General features: G+C 36.2%; 1 protein-coding gene across 3 annotated transcripts in view; it reads right to left on the bottom strand.

Annotated features, from left to right (window-relative positions):
* Nucleotides 1-18,647, bottom strand: part of LOC140650981 (proprotein convertase subtilisin/kexin type 5-like) — a 262,110-nt gene that overhangs the window by 47,461 nt on the left and 196,002 nt on the right. For all 3 annotated transcript variants that reach the window (XM_072859926.1, XM_072859927.1, XM_072859928.1), the window contains 2 exons: nucleotides 15,398-15,498; nucleotides 1,340-1,443 (listed from right to left, as the gene is read on the bottom strand). In XM_072859926.1, the coding sequence (XP_072716027.1) occupies nucleotides 1,340-1,443; nucleotides 15,398-15,498 (205 nt within the window). The remainder of the gene's footprint in view (nucleotides 1-1,339; nucleotides 1,444-15,397; nucleotides 15,499-18,647) is intronic.

The following is an 18,647-nucleotide window of genomic DNA, read 5'->3' as shown; positions in this document are numbered from 1 at the left end:
TGAATTTCAGATAGCTCCAACAAAATGATAATACAGTCATGATTTCCTGCCAAAACTTTTGAAATCCTGGGTTATGTTTCACATTAACAAATACTGTAATATTATAGTAATTAAGGTATTATTTCTCACTATGTGTTTTTGCGTGCGGGTGTGTGCTTGTTGTAAATGGGACAAAACCAGGTCAAAACCTTCATATGGTGAAGGGGTTGGAGTCAAGTACCCATTTCTAAATCTATCCTTTGTAGTTAGGGTTTGGTTTGGATCCCAAAATGAAAGTTGTTTTGTTTGGTTTCTATTCAGTTGAAGCACAAATGTCATAGGTCAGAATGATATATTAAAGATGCTCTGTGGTAGCAGTGCCTTGATCTAGAATAGATTAACAGTAGGCTTCAGTTTTAAAAAAGAAACTAGTGTAAAGATTTGATGGTTCTTATATATTATATTCTGGTCTCAAGAGATCCTAGCACAAAATAGTTCAAATCTCAAGACATATGCTCATCTTAAAAGAAGTTCTGCAGTCTTGGGCAGATTTCTCATGAAAGGAGAATCAGAAATAAGACATTCTGGGGGGTTTTTTAGATGCAATCCAGACTGAAAGCAGCTAAGAGTTTAGTGATTGGGAATCAGAAGCCAACCCATGTTGAAATACAACATTGTATGCATTCAAGGTTCAGTTTTAACCCATCTTTAAAATATATGTCTTATTTAGTGGTGCAATTGTGTACTTCTGCTCACATTATAGAAGATACACCCTAAAGATGTAATTTTAATACAAAAATATAAGACACTACAAAATTTTAGAAACCTACATTAGAGCTGATTGAAGAGTATGATTTCTGTCCCATTAAAAATCTTGATAACTTAACATTAGTTTTTGTCCTAAATCTTAAATACTGAAAAATGTAGGGTGATTAATATAATTCTGAAATTTGAGAATACTGTTTTTTCATTTCTTAATCAAAGTATAAGATCAGCAATCCTAAATGTGGTCTGAATCCAGTAACTGCTACAACTCCAACTCTAGGCTATTTTATGAGTATACTAGCTATACAAGGATAAATTTAAAAACACCCGATTTACTTAGTTTTCTGCCAGCATTGCACAAATTAGGACCAAAAGGGACTACCAGGTCTAGCCAATGCTTTTTGTAGCTGCATTTTTGGTTTTAGCCATTTTTAAAGCATTTATTTATAAAAGAGAAGATAGGCCCCTTTTGTTAATGGAAAGACTCAAAGCTATGCACAACACAGGGTCAACCAAACTACTTGAGATTATTTCCTCTTAAAAAATGTCAAAAATTATGTTGCTTCTGATGACAAAGAAGAAAGGAAGCTCTCACCCTTATAACCAGCTGCATTGGTTTTCCAGTCGTTAGCATTCAGATGTCCTGTACGTGAAGTCCTGACAATAATATGCTGTATGTCTCTCCAGGTCAGAAATGGACTATGAAAAGGGGGAAAGACAAAGTAAAAATCAGACATTTTACCAGAATGGAGGGATAAAATATCCAAACAAAAAAATTTGCAATTTCTCTTCCCTGCTCTCCTTTGTTCTATTCAAAATAGCATGTCCTAATTTTACAGAATTACTTTATAAAATTGCTTAATTGCATTAAGCAGACTATAAAGATATATCAGCAGTATTCTATTGTATAAAACTTCTAATGCTTTGCTGAGCAAGGGGAAAAAAAGGAGTACATTTCACACAGAGGTAATTTGTATGACCACCAACCACTATATGTGATTACCTACCTTGACCAGTGCAAAGCTAAAGAAAAGTAAATTGATGGCTCAGTGAATAACTTTACTAAATCTTAGTAACTAAGCCCTCAAGCTGGAAATTCCTTTAGGCTTTCAACTCCTATTGAAGCTATTTCATATGACTCTTGTTATTCACTTGTCTATTACCCTGGGTCTTGGAATTTGCTGTGGCTCCACATATTCTTTAAGAAGCCCAAATTGCCAGCACTGAATTTGAATAGTTACAGAGCAAGTGCCTGATAGCACAGAGGTGAATTCCTTTCCTTTAACGGATTCCTAATAACTTGTCTGCCATGACAGTGAAAGACAATACATCCTTACTATGAAATTAGACTATGAGTCTAGTTATTAGAAATTTCATTGAGAATTTATTTGGGAAACAGATATAGGGTAATAAGAAACATACAGAAATATCCAATTCCTCTATGAGTCCCCCTGACATTGGAAGACATAGAAAAATCTCACTCAACTCTGTTTGATGTGCACAGGTGAATGCTGTGTTGGTTGGCTTCTGCCCCCCCCCCCCGTGTTTCACATCTTCCAGAACTTGTTTTCTCAAAAGTATATATTTTTTTAAAATACTTGAGTACTCGGTGCTGTATGGAACTTAACTATGGAAGTAGAATCTTGCTTATCCTGTGAGCTGAAATCAAGCTATTAAGAAACAATCGAATACATGTTCAGGAGAAGGCAGTAGGGACACAGAAGTTATTGCAAACCTGTAATGACCCGTTTATAGAAAAACTTGCCCCTATCTTATCCTCAGTGCACATATAGACATATATTGATGGGTATTAAGGAAAAGGGAGTTCACCTGTCTGGGTGGAAATACAGAAAATGAAAACCAATTATGTTTCAGAACTATGGTCTATAATTCTATATAATGGAGAAAAACTTGGGATGTAAAGGACATTCACTCACATATGACTTTCACTAAATTTTACTTTCCAATAGCCTTATAATTTATATGCTTCAAATCAAGTAGGAGTTGCCAAGAAAAAATCAGGCTTCTTTTATGCAACTAGGTTGTAAGGGACAGTCCAAAGAAGGGTACTGAACCATTTAACTACATACATTTTTCTCGCTTCCCTTGCAGTAATACCATTTTATTTCTGAGTGTATCTTTTCCATTACAGAACATTTCCCAGTGGGTGTGTGGGGCCCATGGGTATGCTGATGCAACCTAGCACCTTTCTAGCTACAGTTGGGATTGGGACATCACAGGAAGTGGTGGATATTTTTCTGGCATCAGCACAAAAAGTCTTGTTTATGCTAGCTGTTGAAACATAAAGTGGAGCTGGAATAATCCGAAGAAGGAAGATGATTTATAATTGAATCTCTGATTGATTGCAGCCATATTTTTTTGTAATTTCTTCTAAGCTGTGTAAATTTGTGACCCTTTAATTTCTCTGTGTCTGTGTAGAAGGTATGAGGGTACTCTTATGTTTAAATTATTGTGTTATTTTTAAGGAGAGCTGATGCCTTCTGGCCCTGAACATTTATTAAAACATTAATATGCCCATAGAATTTTACCTTAAGGTGGAATTTCTCACACTAGACTGTTGGACTAGAATGACACTAATACTTTATCCACCTGAGCTGGTAAAAACAACTGCAAAAAAAGGAAATGTCATTCATGAGCATTAAGGGCTTGTAAGATAGGGTATGCTTGGACTGTTACATAACATGCTTCAAGAAAAAAATCAATAAGGTATTATACCAGCTCAGGAATTATATTGGGAGCCTGTATAAAGTCTTAGAAAAACACGTTTCAGGCCTCCAGGAAGACCCCCAAAAGCTGCATTCTTTATAATCTGGGATCTAAACAAGCTGTAATTACATAAAGCAAGCTGTCCATGCTACTGGTAAAAAATAAGGCACTAAAATACTATCAGCTTTAAAAGGAGAGTTTCAAGATAGGTTACACTCAACTGATTATTTAAAGAGGAATGGTGGATAAAGCATATAAGGATATAGTAGCCTCCACTTGATAATACTAAACTCCCATAAATTGGAATTAGTCATCCAGTCAGAAAATGAGATTATGTATCAAAATCATGGTTTACTTTTAAAAACAAAACCCATGTCAGATCTTGAAAACTGAGAAACACTGTTGTATCTACCATCCTTATCTAATCATAAAAAATAATGCAAGAATTTCTGGGGTGGAAAACCTTGATCAAAGGTCTGATTTCCAGGACACAAAAAGGTATATAGTTAAATCAATGTCTCTTATACAATCTCCACATCTGTTTGCTTAATCTAGTATTCATGAGATATATGTTTTTAGATTTTCTTCTCAAGGAATTATGGTTTGTTACATCTAAGAGATTTAACATAATAAGAACAACATTCAAACCGATTTCTATAGCCTACTATAAGACCTTCACTACACTAAGAATTGCGTTATTGCCAGATTGAAATTTCCTCTCTAAAGTAGACACCTCATTTGAAACGCATTAAGTCTGCAATTGTTTGTCCATAATTTCTTCCAGACACTTTAAACAAAACAAAACAAAAAAAAGAAACTGGGATGAAGTCAAAACAGCAGTTCATTTGGAGAAAAAAGAAGGATTTTTTTGTTTTGTTTTGTTTTTAAACAGGACGGCCTAGCAGCCAATTTTAAAGCATCTGAAAAAATCACAGAATTGGTCAAATATTTGTAAAACATGTCAAAATTGCATCCTAAGTGAGTAAACAGTTGTTTGCTAGCCATGTGGGCCACAGATCCAGACAAGATGTCAGTGATGTTAATTGGTTTACCACTTGATTAATCCTAGAAGAATTAATGGCTAAACATCTTGAAATGAACAAATACATTATCAAGAACAGTACTAACTCTGCTTGATAATGGATTGATTTAAAAAACTGGGCAATTTCTTTCCAAGTAAAAAATTTTTATGGATCTCATCTGAAATTGTCTTGGGATTATACATACCAGACAATACTCAAAATCATGTCAGAATAAGCAGAAGTGAGAACAATTAGATACAAAATTGTTTGTCCAACAGACAAAAAATAATGTACGTTGTGTCCTCAACAAACTATTTATACTCTGAGATACAGCCCTCTTCTTTCAGGCTTCTCAAAATGTTTATGAAACAAGGTAAATGAGAAAAAATGAAACAGAACAAGTATATTAAATTATATTACAGTAATATTCATTTGAGATTAAACTGTATCTTTAAACAAGAACAAATATCATTATTCAAGCTGCTTAGAAATAGTAGATCATAATTTTTGGCCAAATCTGATTTCTTCCTTCCATAGGTGGTCTCCCTAGTGACAATTGGGCTAATCCTGGAAAAAGTAAAGAATTCAGGCTCTATTCTTTTTCCATAACGATACAGTGCCAAAAATAACTGTTCAAAATAAATAATCAATGCAAGAGGGACAATAAGCAAAAATATCACTGAATGCAATAATGATACAAATGGCGTGAAAATTTAGTTTTGCCTTTTTAGCAAAATTATATTGCTAACAAAATGAATAACGATTGCTACATTATTTTCATAACCAGCAGTTTGAATGTGACAAATATGGTCTAATTTGAAAAAAAATTTCTTGTCAAAATAGCAGAGAATTGTTGGAAGAATACAAAATGTTTCTCCAAAAATCAAAGGAAAACCACAGTATCACAGGATGAATTAAGAAAAAGAAACACTTTTCAGTTTGGAAGTATCAAATTACTTTATTTATAAATCTTGGTTATGACAGGACAGAGATGGATAATTATTGCTATAAACCATCTAAAAAGTAGTCTCTATGCCCTAGATATCTTGTAGTGCAGTAGGAGATAACACAAATAGTTATAAGTTTTAAAATTTATGTTCCACTAGTTTCTGTGTGACCCCACCCTTAAGGGGCCTATGATAAATTTATAAACAAAGCATAACAAACAGTTGTCTGGTTTATTCACACTTTCCCATCACTTACAAATCAGCCAACTTGTCCCGTGTTATCTACAACCCTATTACCTGCCCTAATGACCCCATGGACAGGAATATTGGCTGTGTTAATGGGAGTCATTCTTCTTTCCCAGGTTGCATAAAGAGTCAGTGTGAAGATGCCTATTGCAACAGAGGATTTTAAGAGGGATGAGACATGAAGATGGCCTCTGATTGTTGTGCCTATCCTGTGCGTAAATATCTAAATGGTCTACACCATAACCATTTTATTCCTGAAAATCAGGAGTTACAGAAATGGACTCCAGTGTTTAACAATCCAGTCATGCATATGGACACACACAACACACACTTTTGACATCTCACACTCTTACAGGTTCTTATGATCATCTACTCTGCAAATAACCTTGTTAACTCCCTGCTAGAAAAGAATATCATGTGCTTGCTGATCAGCATCTAGCTCTTTCACTGTAAATGTAAACTTTTTGTTTCTGCTCTAGTGATCTTTTCTTTAGCTGACCTAGTACTGATCATTCAATTAGCATATCAAACATAACTTTACTTTATTTGGTTGCTTCAGAATTAGCTCTCAGTTCTGTGCTTACAGTTATTTTCTGGGTTCCAGATGGCATATCAGGAATTTCTCACTTCTGCTACTAATTTCTGATTGCTATTCAATTTCACCCAATGATATCCATCTGAAAGAAAGCCAGGAAAAAACTTAATCTGGCTAAAGCCAAGACTCTTAAAAAAATTAATGGCAACTGAAAATACCATAAGTCAAAGGTCAATTATTAGTAGCATTAAGGGCATATGCAATAGACCTCTGTCTAAAGAGATGTGCAATTAATAAAATTTTGGGAAAACATCTTTCTAGGATCAAAACTGCTGTCAGTAGCCTTTTTTTTACACTAATTGTCACAGTTCTCTTTTTCCATCAATGTCTTAAATTAGGTACTGGATAAAGAAGAGAGGTGGAATGACACTGAAAACAAAATGCTGACTAAAACTCATTAAGAGCACAGAATTCAAACCAATTACATTCTGAAGTTTCCTGACATCCACCAAAGATCACTGTGGAAAGACACTGGATCCATCCATTCCAACAGTCACTAACAAACTAACTTCAGTACATCATTAATATTGTAAACATATACACCTTAAACATCTCAAAATCACAAATTCTACAACTTCAGAAGTTTTCCATTTAAAGCTATAGCTTTTTAAAATTATTTTCAAGGTAGTAACATTTGCCTTCCCAACATCATCTTTAGTAGTTTATGTTTGGCTCTTCTTTATGCCATTCAATTTATATTAGTGTAACATCTCCATAGTTTTTGCAATGCATCCTAGTCTCTTCATGAGTCATGGTTTAAAGGCTTTTTGACTGGCTACAACCATCTTTTGGATTATCTTATTATTATTGTTTTTTTAGGACAGAATACAGGATACTGGTGTACAAATTTAATAGTCTGTTAATTGCAAGCAGTGGGCTCAGAGCATACTTAGATACTTTGTCCTACTTCATTTTTTTTACAATATTGTACAGAGGCAATTCTTCCTAGAAACAAACAACAACAACGAAGCGGAGAACTGAGACAGAAGTGATGACTGATAGCTCTTCTGAAAAACTTCCTCAGAAAGCTATTTTGAAGACTTTGAAAAGGAGGAAGCAGAGATATATTGGTGCACATGAGAATGGCAGGATTCCAAATGCAAGAAACAGGATGTGAAAGACACGAGATGAGACCAAGGTAAAGATGGAAAGGAAACAATCAACAAAGGCCATTGGAATGGATCAAAGATGGACATGGTGTCTTGCCATGATCAAACTGATTATTGAATATGCTAATTAAATTAAACTAGATTAATTGTTTCTGGAAAAATATGGATCCCCAAACCTTTCACACTTTATTTGGCTTTGCCAAGTTATCCCTTTGGCAAAAAAGAATATTGAAATGCTTCTTGTCAACACTTTACTGTTCCTTAGATAGGTTCAGATTTTTGTACAGAAAAGTTTTTGTTGTTATGAGCCAAAGCTCTTTAGATTTTATTTTAAAATAGGAAAATATGCCTTAATTTTAACTAAAAAATAAATTGATTTGCTTCCTTCTTTTGTGATTTCATGCATTATCTTCAACTAAGCATAGCAGAGCAATAAATAACCTTGAGATGCTAAATTTGGTGAATACCATTTTTTCCTTTCAGAATTGAGCACTCCTTTCAGTGCACATATATGGGGTGATGGTCTGTTGTTCCAGGCCAGGTAAAACCTTATGGGTACTTGACATATTCTAGCTCTTCTCACAAATACAGCAGATTCTGTGCTGATATCTTGGTCAAATTCCAAAATTGATAGTTAATGACCTCCTGCTCATCTAACTTCCCAAAGCAGTAGCAGCCTCTGCCTTTATGTTTCCATGTATGCTGAAATATTATGAAACAAATCTACAGTTCACATTTTATTTTTGAAAAGTGGGAAATTAAATTCCTGAAAGAACAAGTGTGCTATTTCTAGCTATGGTACTGACTTACAGAATGGAGTTAAAAAGCAGACATGACAAAGAAGTTTTGCTCAAATAATATTATTAATTTGTAATTATTCACACATTTGTAATTGATAGCCCTCTGCTGCAGAAGTGAGACTGTGCATCCAGTTTGTTAAAGCTTTCACTTTACCCAATTTAAAGAAAATGGATGGTCTTTTAGTTCTTTCTTCAGGGAACAAGACTCTGAAGTGCACCCGCAAAAGAATCGAGAGTAAGTGCAGTTGTGATACGATGTGATGTATATATTTCTTTAGACTAACAGCAGGATAAGAAGTCATATGTTCACCAGCAATGGTGTATTTGTGTACCTGTATCAAATCTGCAGTGCACACAGTGATGGCAGGGTCCAGAGCCTGCAGAGTATTGTCCTTTTCCCAGACACAGAAAATTGTAAGTGCTAATAAGAAAACAATCAATTGCCCATTTGCATGTGGATAATGATGGCTTTCTGAGGAGAAATCCCTTAAGAGATATAGGTACCTGCATCACATTCCATACTGTGCCTTCTCCAGAGGAAGAATGAAATGGGACTACCCAAAAGACAACATGCATAGCCTGCTGAGGGACAACAACACAGAAACAAAAGCAAGAAAAACCCTGGGTCAGTTGCTAGTTTTAGAATCAACTGTGATTGTACATCTGGGGAAGCCTTACATTATCTTAGGTTAATACAGGCAATTATGGTTAGCATGGTACCCAGGCTATTGATTTAATAAGTCTGCCAATTCCAGTGATGCTGTGCTACTTTTAATATAGTAGAGCTATGACACTATGTCTCAGAAGTCTGCAGGGGGACTGCAATCCAGTGAATCTGCTTCTCTTCCACTTGTTTTTCTCCTGCTGCAAGAACACAGAGCAAAAAAGACGGGCTTCCTATTCTCAAGGTTGGTACACAAATGGCCATCAGCACCTAATAAGAGCAACTTCAGAGAAAACCCTAATCATCCTCTAAAAGCTGAGGCTGGAGAACACTTAGTGAACCAAGAAACTATAGGGAACAGAGCTGCCAAACTCTTAAACCTCTCAACAGACCACATGCCAACTGAGATTTTTCAAAAACTTATAAAAGGCATTGCCCGGCACCAGAAGAATGGCTATCCACTTGTTCTAGTTCTAGCTGTTGCTCCAAAGTACAGACACACTAAATCTCGATGCAAAAGATAAAAATTAACACAATCAAACTTTTTTAACCTAGACTCAGTTTAAGAAATGGCTGGAAGGGAATTTTCTTAAAACCTTTTTTTAAAGCAAGTTACATGGAAAATTTCACACCAAACTATTACTTTTTGGCAAGGTTATATATAACTGAAACCAGGACCTTAAAATGGGAAACACTGGGTAACCTTAACTCAGGGAAGTGCTTCCAATTTAATCTCAATATAATAACTGAAATTGCAAAAGTGGCACAGGTGGTTAAAGCTCAAGAGAAACACAGGTTCTAAATTAAATATTTATGTTTACACTTTAAAAATACTTCATGATTAAGAGCATTATTTTAAACCTACTCCAAAAATGGAAAGATTCATAAAAAGATTTCTAACTCACATTTTTTAAATTTCCTTTTTATAATAAGCAGTCAATCAATGGAGCAAAGACCTAGCTAAGGCTGATGGACTTAAATAATAACCTACCATTTTTTCTTACACTGGAATCCTATATACAAAGGTCACTTGAAAGAATTTCCACAGTTTGTTTCAACCGCCTTATCACTTTTAGCCTCTTACTATATTTATGAACAAATAAGCTCCTCATAAATTGGACGAAATCCTCTCCTGACTTTGAAGACACAGAAATATGTTCTCTGTACCCAAAACTGTGCCTAAACAGACAGTATACTGCTTTTCTCCCTTGTTGATGGAGTATCTGTAAGAAAATCAATGTGGGAAGTGTTGCATCTGGTCAGTTTTCAAAAATCTGAAGTGTCTTCCTCTGACACTCTTGACCCCTTACAATTTGAATTCTGTTTTCCTTTCATCTCAGTGATTATACTCAGTTATACTGCCTTTTAAAAGAATGAGGTGCACTGTCAGGTTTCTGAATGGATCAGTGCTATCAGAATTCACTGAAATTCTTTATCTGTTCCCAGCACTACCTTGTGCTAGCCTTGCCTTCATACAGGTAAAGACAAATGAAGTATATAGCTCATCTGAAGAAAATAATGGGAGAAAACACAGACTATCTCACAGACATAGCAGAGTCATAATTCCATTTCGGGTGCTATTTCTAACTCATGTAACTGCATGTATAATTTATTCTTTTGGCAGCGCTGAAGCAACCTTTTTTTTTTTTTTTTAATTTGGCTTCTCCATAGGAACATGGCACAATGCCCACCAGAATCAATATGTCATACTGACTGTCTCTCCTGACTTTGATTCATCCAAATCCCAAGTTCAAACCTTTCATCAATGAGAAAGGTTTATTGATATCAACAGTGAATGGTACCAAATAACGCAAATAGTCATTTTAGTAATAAGATTATTACCTACACTGACTAAATAGGTTATACTTTATACTCATAACTGCTGGTTTACAACTAGTAAAATTCAGCACTGTGTAATGACCATAAAGAAGTGCAATACACAAGCAAGCATTTATTCATAGAGCTTAAGCAGAATACTAGATTCACTGGGAACTGATCAGATAAAACAAGTGACTACCATAAGAAACCCAAAGAATATGAGGATTATAAGATGCCTTTCTTTGTGTGAGATAGTTGTTTCATATATACATTTCTGCATTATGCCCCCTAGGATTCCAAATAAGCATTTTGAAACTCAGTTGTACTTCTTTGGTTCCTGAAGGAAAATATGTCATTTTATACTCAAATACTGGACTGAAAATGTGATTCATAAGAAAGATGTGTTCATATAAGATTAAAATAGTAAATCACCTTCCAAAAATTCTTCCTTGCCAGGATTTCAGGACCAGATTCCAGTTGGAAAAGCCAACTAAGTGGAAGGTTCAAATCAGTAGGCAGGTAAGAAGTCCTCCATTAGCTATTTGCCAATCCTGCCATATGGGGCTTATCAAGGAAAGTGGCAGGTTGAAGTGGAAATCTGCCTTGCTTATTTTTCATTGGTTTAATGTTTCTTTGCGTGTGAGTTAAAGCAACCTTTTTCTCACTATGAGTTCTAACTCATATCCAGGCCAGGCTAGTGCTCTATTCCTCCACTGATGTGTCCCAGGAACAGAACCTGGCTTCTGGGGAAAACTGACCTCGTAGGTTTATACCCCTTCCATGTTATAGTTTATGGTGTTTTCCAGCACAAAGTGGAATAAAACTATACATTATTCCAGACATATTCAAGAAGTATTCAGAACTAAGTGCTCTAATTTTTTAACAGCTTGCTGTACAACAAGCATAATAAACCTTGCAAAAGCCCTTTCTAACTAATATATTTTAAAACATCTCATATAAACACTAGTGCTATTAGCACAGGCACTAATTTAAGGATTTTAAGGAAGAATCTGTGTAAATGCAGACTCTAGCTATATGCAGACTAGTTCCAGTTAAGCCTTTATGTTGAGCCACAATATGTGTCCTTTATATGCCATATATTTTTAAATTGTTGGAGAAAATACTTAAGATGGCTTTAAAATTTATGTTTTCATAGGGGTTGTGGTTTTTTAAAATTCCTATCATTTATTTAGAATCACCTAACTCTGCAGGTATCACAGGAGAAAAATACAACCCAAATCTTCAAATAAAATAAATAAATAAATATGACTATTCAGAAATTGCTTAAAATAATCTAGATAGATTTTATACAAACAAATTTAAGACATTCACATTGAATATATTATGTCATGGTCTCCTTGCAATATTAAAGACCTTACACCATCATCTATCACTTCACAAGACCAAATGTTCCCCCTAGCCTAAGCATGAGGTCAGGCTAATATACAGAAGAAAAATCCAACAGCAAGGAAGGCTTTCTTTTTTTTTTTTTCATTTCTGATGGTGGCGTTATTCAGAAGATTAGTTGTAAGTACTCATAGTAGAGTAATGTTAGTGAATGGAAGGCAAATGAAGTGGTGAAATGCATGAAAAGTGCATTTATGATGTCATTAAAATAATTAATTTGAAACTATTCAGATATTAATTTGGAATGAAGTGAGAACCCTCAATGTACTGAAACTGAATAGAATCTGAAAGAAGGCAAAATCGATACATTTTCACCCTGAATCTCTTGTACCATGCAACAGAGTACTACAAATACAAAAAGTGACTAGGAACATTATTCACTGGCACATTTTGCCTGCATCACTACATGTGAAGCTTTAATACATTTTTTTTCTTTATTCCTATCATATCTGTTATCATAGAAACTATTAATTTGGAAAGAAAGATACTAGTCCATAGGCAGTAACCTGGATTTCTCATCAATATACTCACCAAAATACACAGAGAACGAAGTCTGTGTAAAGTCTAAGATTCTCAGTGCGTCTTAAGAAATCACAATCAGCAATAGCTTGGCTGTAGGCAGTGTGCTATAATTCTTTGAAACTTTCAATTACAACAATGATTTGTTAGAAAATGAACACAAAATGCTATACAGAGATACAAACTTTGAATTGCCAGCAATGCTAATGCATTAAAAAGTAATTATAAAAAATTTCCACAAAATTAAGTTTTGGCGCACGCAATTATATCTGTATATGCAGATTGTTTAGAATGAACTTAAGTATTTTACAGTTGAGATTAAGAAGAGATCGAAAAGAATGTGGGTTTTTTGGAAATAATAGCATTATCCTAACTTTTAAAAATAGTTTTGTTTCTACTCATTGCATTAAGAAAATTAATTATAATGATACAAGTGCTGGACTACTTAAGATTATATCAGCTTTTCAATTACAATTTCTTATTTTCATGCTATAATTCAGAAGCAAAAATGTATTCTGTGTTGAATATTGGCCCACGGTTTCTTTGAAAAAGCAACATTAAAAATGGAAACATAAACTTGCTGCTACAAATTACACACTGTTTGAAATGACTTTGTGCACAAATTTTTTACTTCCTTCAAAGGAACTGAGTGTCCTCAAAGGAAACCAGTTTTCCTCAGAATTTAATAGAATCAATCTCTTAGCACTTAGAAACATTTGATTTCAAGCAGGATTTGGGGTGGAGCATTACAACTTAGACTTGCAAATATAATCCAACACAGCAGAGAGTAATGCATAAGATTTTGAAAGACAAATTTACCTCTAATATTTCTGCTGTTACATAAAGCACGTTAAAGATACATATTAGACACAAAGAGCAAAATCCTGCAGTTGAGAAAACTTTTCTGAGCTAAAGGTAAAAGGACTAAGGAGCTATATTATCTACTTTTTTTAACGCTGTGGAACTTAACTCATTAGAAAAGATAGACTGCTTGTTTCAACACACAGAAGTGTAGGGTTTTTTTTCGTATTGTATTAATTTATGTTCATACTAGCCCAGCACTGTTCCAATACTTTTTTTAACGTTCAAGAACACAGACTGTGAAAAGGAGCCTGATAAATGCAAGAGGCGACCTACAGTAGCCTGCAGAGTACAGCAGATCCTGGGCAGCACTGTGAGGGTACCTTAAGCCATTGTGAGGATAGCTTAAACCATTCAGTGGAAACTGCCAGTGCTCAACACCATTTCAAGTTATTTCAACACCGAGTGCTCTGCCATAATTTCCATTGTGTCATCTTTCCTGCATGTATAATGAGCATGCTAATCTTTCCTGACCTTGGAAGGGTACTGTGAATTTCTGTGACACGGAGTTTCTAAAGCACTTTGAGATCCCTGAATAAAAGGTGCCAGATCTATCCATATAGGCAATGCAATCAACAGGCACAGAACATGGGTTCACAAAGGGAAAGTCCTGTTTAACCAATTTGATATCCTTCTATGATAACATCACTCGCCTAGTGGATGAAGGGAAGGTGGTGGATGTAGTTTTTCTGGATTTTAGTAAGGCTTTTGATACTGTCCCTCACAGCACCCTTCTGGACAAGTTGTCCAACTGGGAGATGAGCAGGTACACGGTGCGCTGGGTGAAGAACTGGCTGAAGGGCAGGGCTCAAAGGATTGTATTGAATGGGGCTACATCTGGCAGGCAACCAGTCACCAGCGGTGTTCCTCAGGATTCAGTTCTAGGGCCAGTTCTGTTCAATATTTTTATCAATGATCTGGATGCAGGAGTTGAATGCACCCTTAGCAAGTTTGCTGACGATACTAGAGTGGGAGGTGCTGTTGACTCTCTTGAGGGACGAGAGGCCTTGCAGAGGGATCTGGATACTTTGGAACATTGGGCAATCATCAGTGACATGAAATTTAACAAGAACAAATGCTGTATTCTGCACCTGGGACAGAGTAATGCTGGACACAAGTATAGATTGGGAGAGGAGTGGCTGGAGAGCAGCCCTGCAGAAAGGCATCTGGGGGTGCTGGTTGACAGCAGGCTCAATAGGAGTCAGCAGTGTGCCCTGGCAGCCAAGAGGGCAAACCGCATCCTGGGGTGCATCAAACACAGCATAACCAGCCAGTCAAAAGAGGTGATTATCCTGCTTTATTTAGCATTGGTGCAGCCTCACCTTGAGTACTGTGTGTAGTTCTGGGCCCCACAATTTAAGAAGGATGTGAAGGTCCTTGAATGTGTCCAGAGGAGGGCAACAAAGCTGGTGAAAGGGCTGGAAGGCATGTGCTATGAGGACTGGCTAAGGACTCTGGGTTTGTCTAGTTGGGAGAGAAGGTGGCTGAGGGGCGACCTCATTGCTCTCTACAGCTTCCTGAGGAGGGGAAGTGGAGAGGGAGGTACTGATCTCTTCTCCCTGGTATCCAGTGACAGGACACACGGGAATGGCTCAAACTTGCGTCAGGGGAGGTTCAGACTTGACATTAGGAAGCATTTCTTTACCAAGAGGGTGGTCAAACACTGGAACAGGCTTCCTAGAGAGGTGGTCGATGCCCCATGTCTGTCAGTGTTTAAGACGCATTTGGACAATGCCCTTAATAATATGCTTTAACCTTTGGTCAGCCCTGAAGTGGTCAAGCAATTGGACTAGATAATTGTTGTAGGTCCCTTCAAACTGAACTATTCTAGTCTAGTCTAGTCTAGTCTATATATGGGTTGGTTGTTTTAGGGGTTTTTTTGGGGGAGGGGGTTGTTTGGGTTTTTTTTTTTTTTTCAGAATATAATTCGGATCTTACTTTGCTTCCAGTGCCAGTGCAATGATGCCTGCAGCCATAGGTGCAGAGGCTGAGGTTCCAGTATGGCTGTCTGTGCAACGCTGCCTCAGGTCTGTGGTGATCTGGAAGAAATTCAGTGTGCGAGATTTAGAACACAGTCTCAGAAATCAGAACAGGTTTCATTTGTTCGAATGAGTCACATGTAAGTGGAGGATATTTCCTTCTTTTATTTCAAGGAAAAAAAAAAGGCTTCATGTATTCAATGATTTGAGATGTTCACATTCTACACAGAGCTTGAAGACATTCATGAACTTGGAGAATTGTTCTCTATCGCACTGAAAATGTAAGTAAGTTAGTCTCAGTTTTTTTCATGGCATGACCAACAAAAGACTTATAAGTTAGAAAAACATGCACAGGGTTTTATAACAGCATGATTAGAACTCTGCCCTTCTATTTGCATTTATAGAGCACTTCCCATCCAGGACTCTCAAAGTGCTTTACAAATAGGAAGTAATTAAACCTCGCAGTGCTCCCATCATACAGACTGATTATGCCCATTGTAGAGACTACAAAACAGAGGTACAGAGGGGTTAATTGGGTTGCCTGAAGTCACACTGGAAGTATGTGAGAGAATAGAAGTTATGCTCATGCTAAGTGCTGTGTTTAATCCATAGTCCCTTCCTTCCTGTTTTATGCAATAATTCACATGGTATTAAGTGACATCTGTAAATCTTGATGTCATCACAGATTTGGTTTAGAGATCATCTATGCTGCTATATATTTTTCTATGTGATCTAAGTGGATGTATAAAGCCATAATGTGTAATACCAACTAAAGAGACAGTCTTCTACTTAGTGTTAGGATGTTCCTATCTCATAAAGAATTTTAGGTAGATATTTTCTATAATACAATAAATCACACAGAAAAATGTATTTATTCTGAAGCTGCTTCTTTCAGGCAGTATTAATCTAAAGAGATTCTAATTTATAGTTTTATTTCTGAAGAAGTTGTTCCTAGGAAGAGCAAGGCAGTAGAGACAAGAATTCGCTACCACCTAACAGAAGCTCAAGCAAAATCCATGTGCATGTTAGAACACTTACTAGCAGACAGCAGTCCACAGCATAGAAACTTCCAAAAAGGCGGCAGACTGAATGACCTGTGAGGCCAAACCATATTCTCAGCATTTCAGTTGATACTTGAGACTCAGTCACTAATAGACATAAAATATCTGCTGATGAGGGGCAGAGAAGTTACTTATGCAAATTCTTACCTAAATAAGAACAAGTTGCTCAAAATATATTCACTAGCATCATACTTCACTTGCAAAACAGACGTGCACAAAGATGCAGGAAGGAGAGGATTAAAAATCACAAAAAAGTACAGGATGTAAAAATATCTGTCTGGCTTTGAAGCTGGAAGCTACACAAAATATGATCTAAAAACCTAGCCACATGCCATCTGAGAACAATACAAGCAATTGCAAATAGGAGGTATAGGTTTCACACATATGCATTAATATTCAGAAGTAGATATATTACATAATTCATATAAGGCTGCTGAAAGTTTTAGTGACATGTAAAGATGTGCAGGCTAACACAAAAGACTTCTAAAAGAGAAGTTAACAGGACCTATGACGTGATTGTTGAAAGCAGGTGGGAGTAAAGTGAAACAAAATGGCAGGTTCTAGAAATTGAAAAGGATGGATTTATAATGTCATGCTGTTAAATTTACCAAAGGCCAGATTCAAGAATACTGAAGTCTAGAAAGGACCTTTTTTGCTCTATTATTTAATATCCTTCATATTTGCACACATATTTTCATTTAAAAATTATTTTATCTTTTACCAACTAAAAGTTGAATCCTGCAAATAAAATGTTCATATCTTTTCTTTATCTCTCTTCTTCCCTCCTATCAATTGTTCATTAATTTAGACAATGAAAATTAAGTGTTGCAAAACCTATTTGCATGCACATTCTATAAATGCCCTGAAAATGTTGATTAAACTGCAGCAGGAACAGCCCTAAGACTACACTGCCTATATGTGCAAATGCAAGTAGTGATTTTGCAGATGAAATTAAAATGGCCAAGGATTACAGGATGACACACATCCAAATAGCGATATGTAAGCTTCAGGTATCCCTTTTGAAAAAACATTGGTCAAAGCAGTAGCCGGGAATGGAAGGGAGGCTAGGAAAAAGGAAGGGCAGAAAAAGACTAACACATGCTTGTCTCTCTCACAGCCTGGTGACTTGTTCCCTGCCAAGAAGTGTTGCAGCAGGCACTTTCCTTAGATGACTGAAGGATAACAAAGCCTACAGGAGCTCAGGCTTGGAGAAGTGCATTCATAGCAGCTTTGCCCTAAAATACATTTTCTAAATATAGTGAAAAGCACACTGCATTGTGCTATCTGTGTTTCTGATCCTCTGGAAGAAGAACACACTTCCAGAGTGGTTTTATGTCCTGTACCTATAGATATCAAGCATAACAAAATCATGACCCTTCTTTATTCTGTAGTGTTGTCTCTCATGTTCTAAGCAGACATTGTGGAAGTAGTTAGAACTACAACCTCTTATCTCAGCAACTATTTCAGCAGAGAATGCATTAAAAAAAAGCTTCCTAAGTGGAAAAAACATTTGAGCTATTTCAAAGGGAAGTTACTGACAGGAGCTGAGAGGTTTACGTGTAAATTACCTCAGAGATCTAATGTGTGTTTTCCAGCACTATAGATTCATTGTCAGAGAAGTCTTTTGTCTACCTTGAGAAAAAAAAGGGAACAGGACCACCAACAAGCCAGCAAGTTTCAAGAAGTAAAATGATGCTACAAATTCCTGAACCACATGAGGGTAACATCATTAATCACAGTAAAAGGACACATGATACTTGACAGCACCATGAAGCTGTCATTAGCGTACGTTAGCTGTCATTCCGTTCAATAGGGTGGGTAGGAGCAGTAATTTTTTAATCTTTTGTTGAGTGCAGCACACTTGTGTGCATCAAATACCATTATAACAATGACTGATATATGAAAATGCTGATAAGATTATCCACGATCAGTCCATGTAATATTTCTAGGGTCCTGAGTTATATCCACTTCTACCACTTTTGGAAACACTAGATTTGACTGAAGGCAATGACAATGTATCGGGTACTGGCATAGTTTAATTAATATGAAATTAGCAGCCTAGGACACCTTGAGGAAAGTTAGATAAAATTTATAGCAATCACCAGAATGTACTGCAATCCCTGCCATATGTGGAAGTCCAGCAGCTTT

The sequence above is a fragment of the Ciconia boyciana genome, chromosome 4, assembly GCF_034638445.1.
Source record: "Ciconia boyciana chromosome 4, ASM3463844v1, whole genome shotgun sequence".
Taxonomy (NCBI): Eukaryota; Metazoa; Chordata; class Aves; order Ciconiiformes; family Ciconiidae; genus Ciconia; species Ciconia boyciana.
The sequence above is the reverse complement of the archived record's forward strand: the minus strand, read 5'-3'. Positions and strand labels throughout refer to the sequence as shown.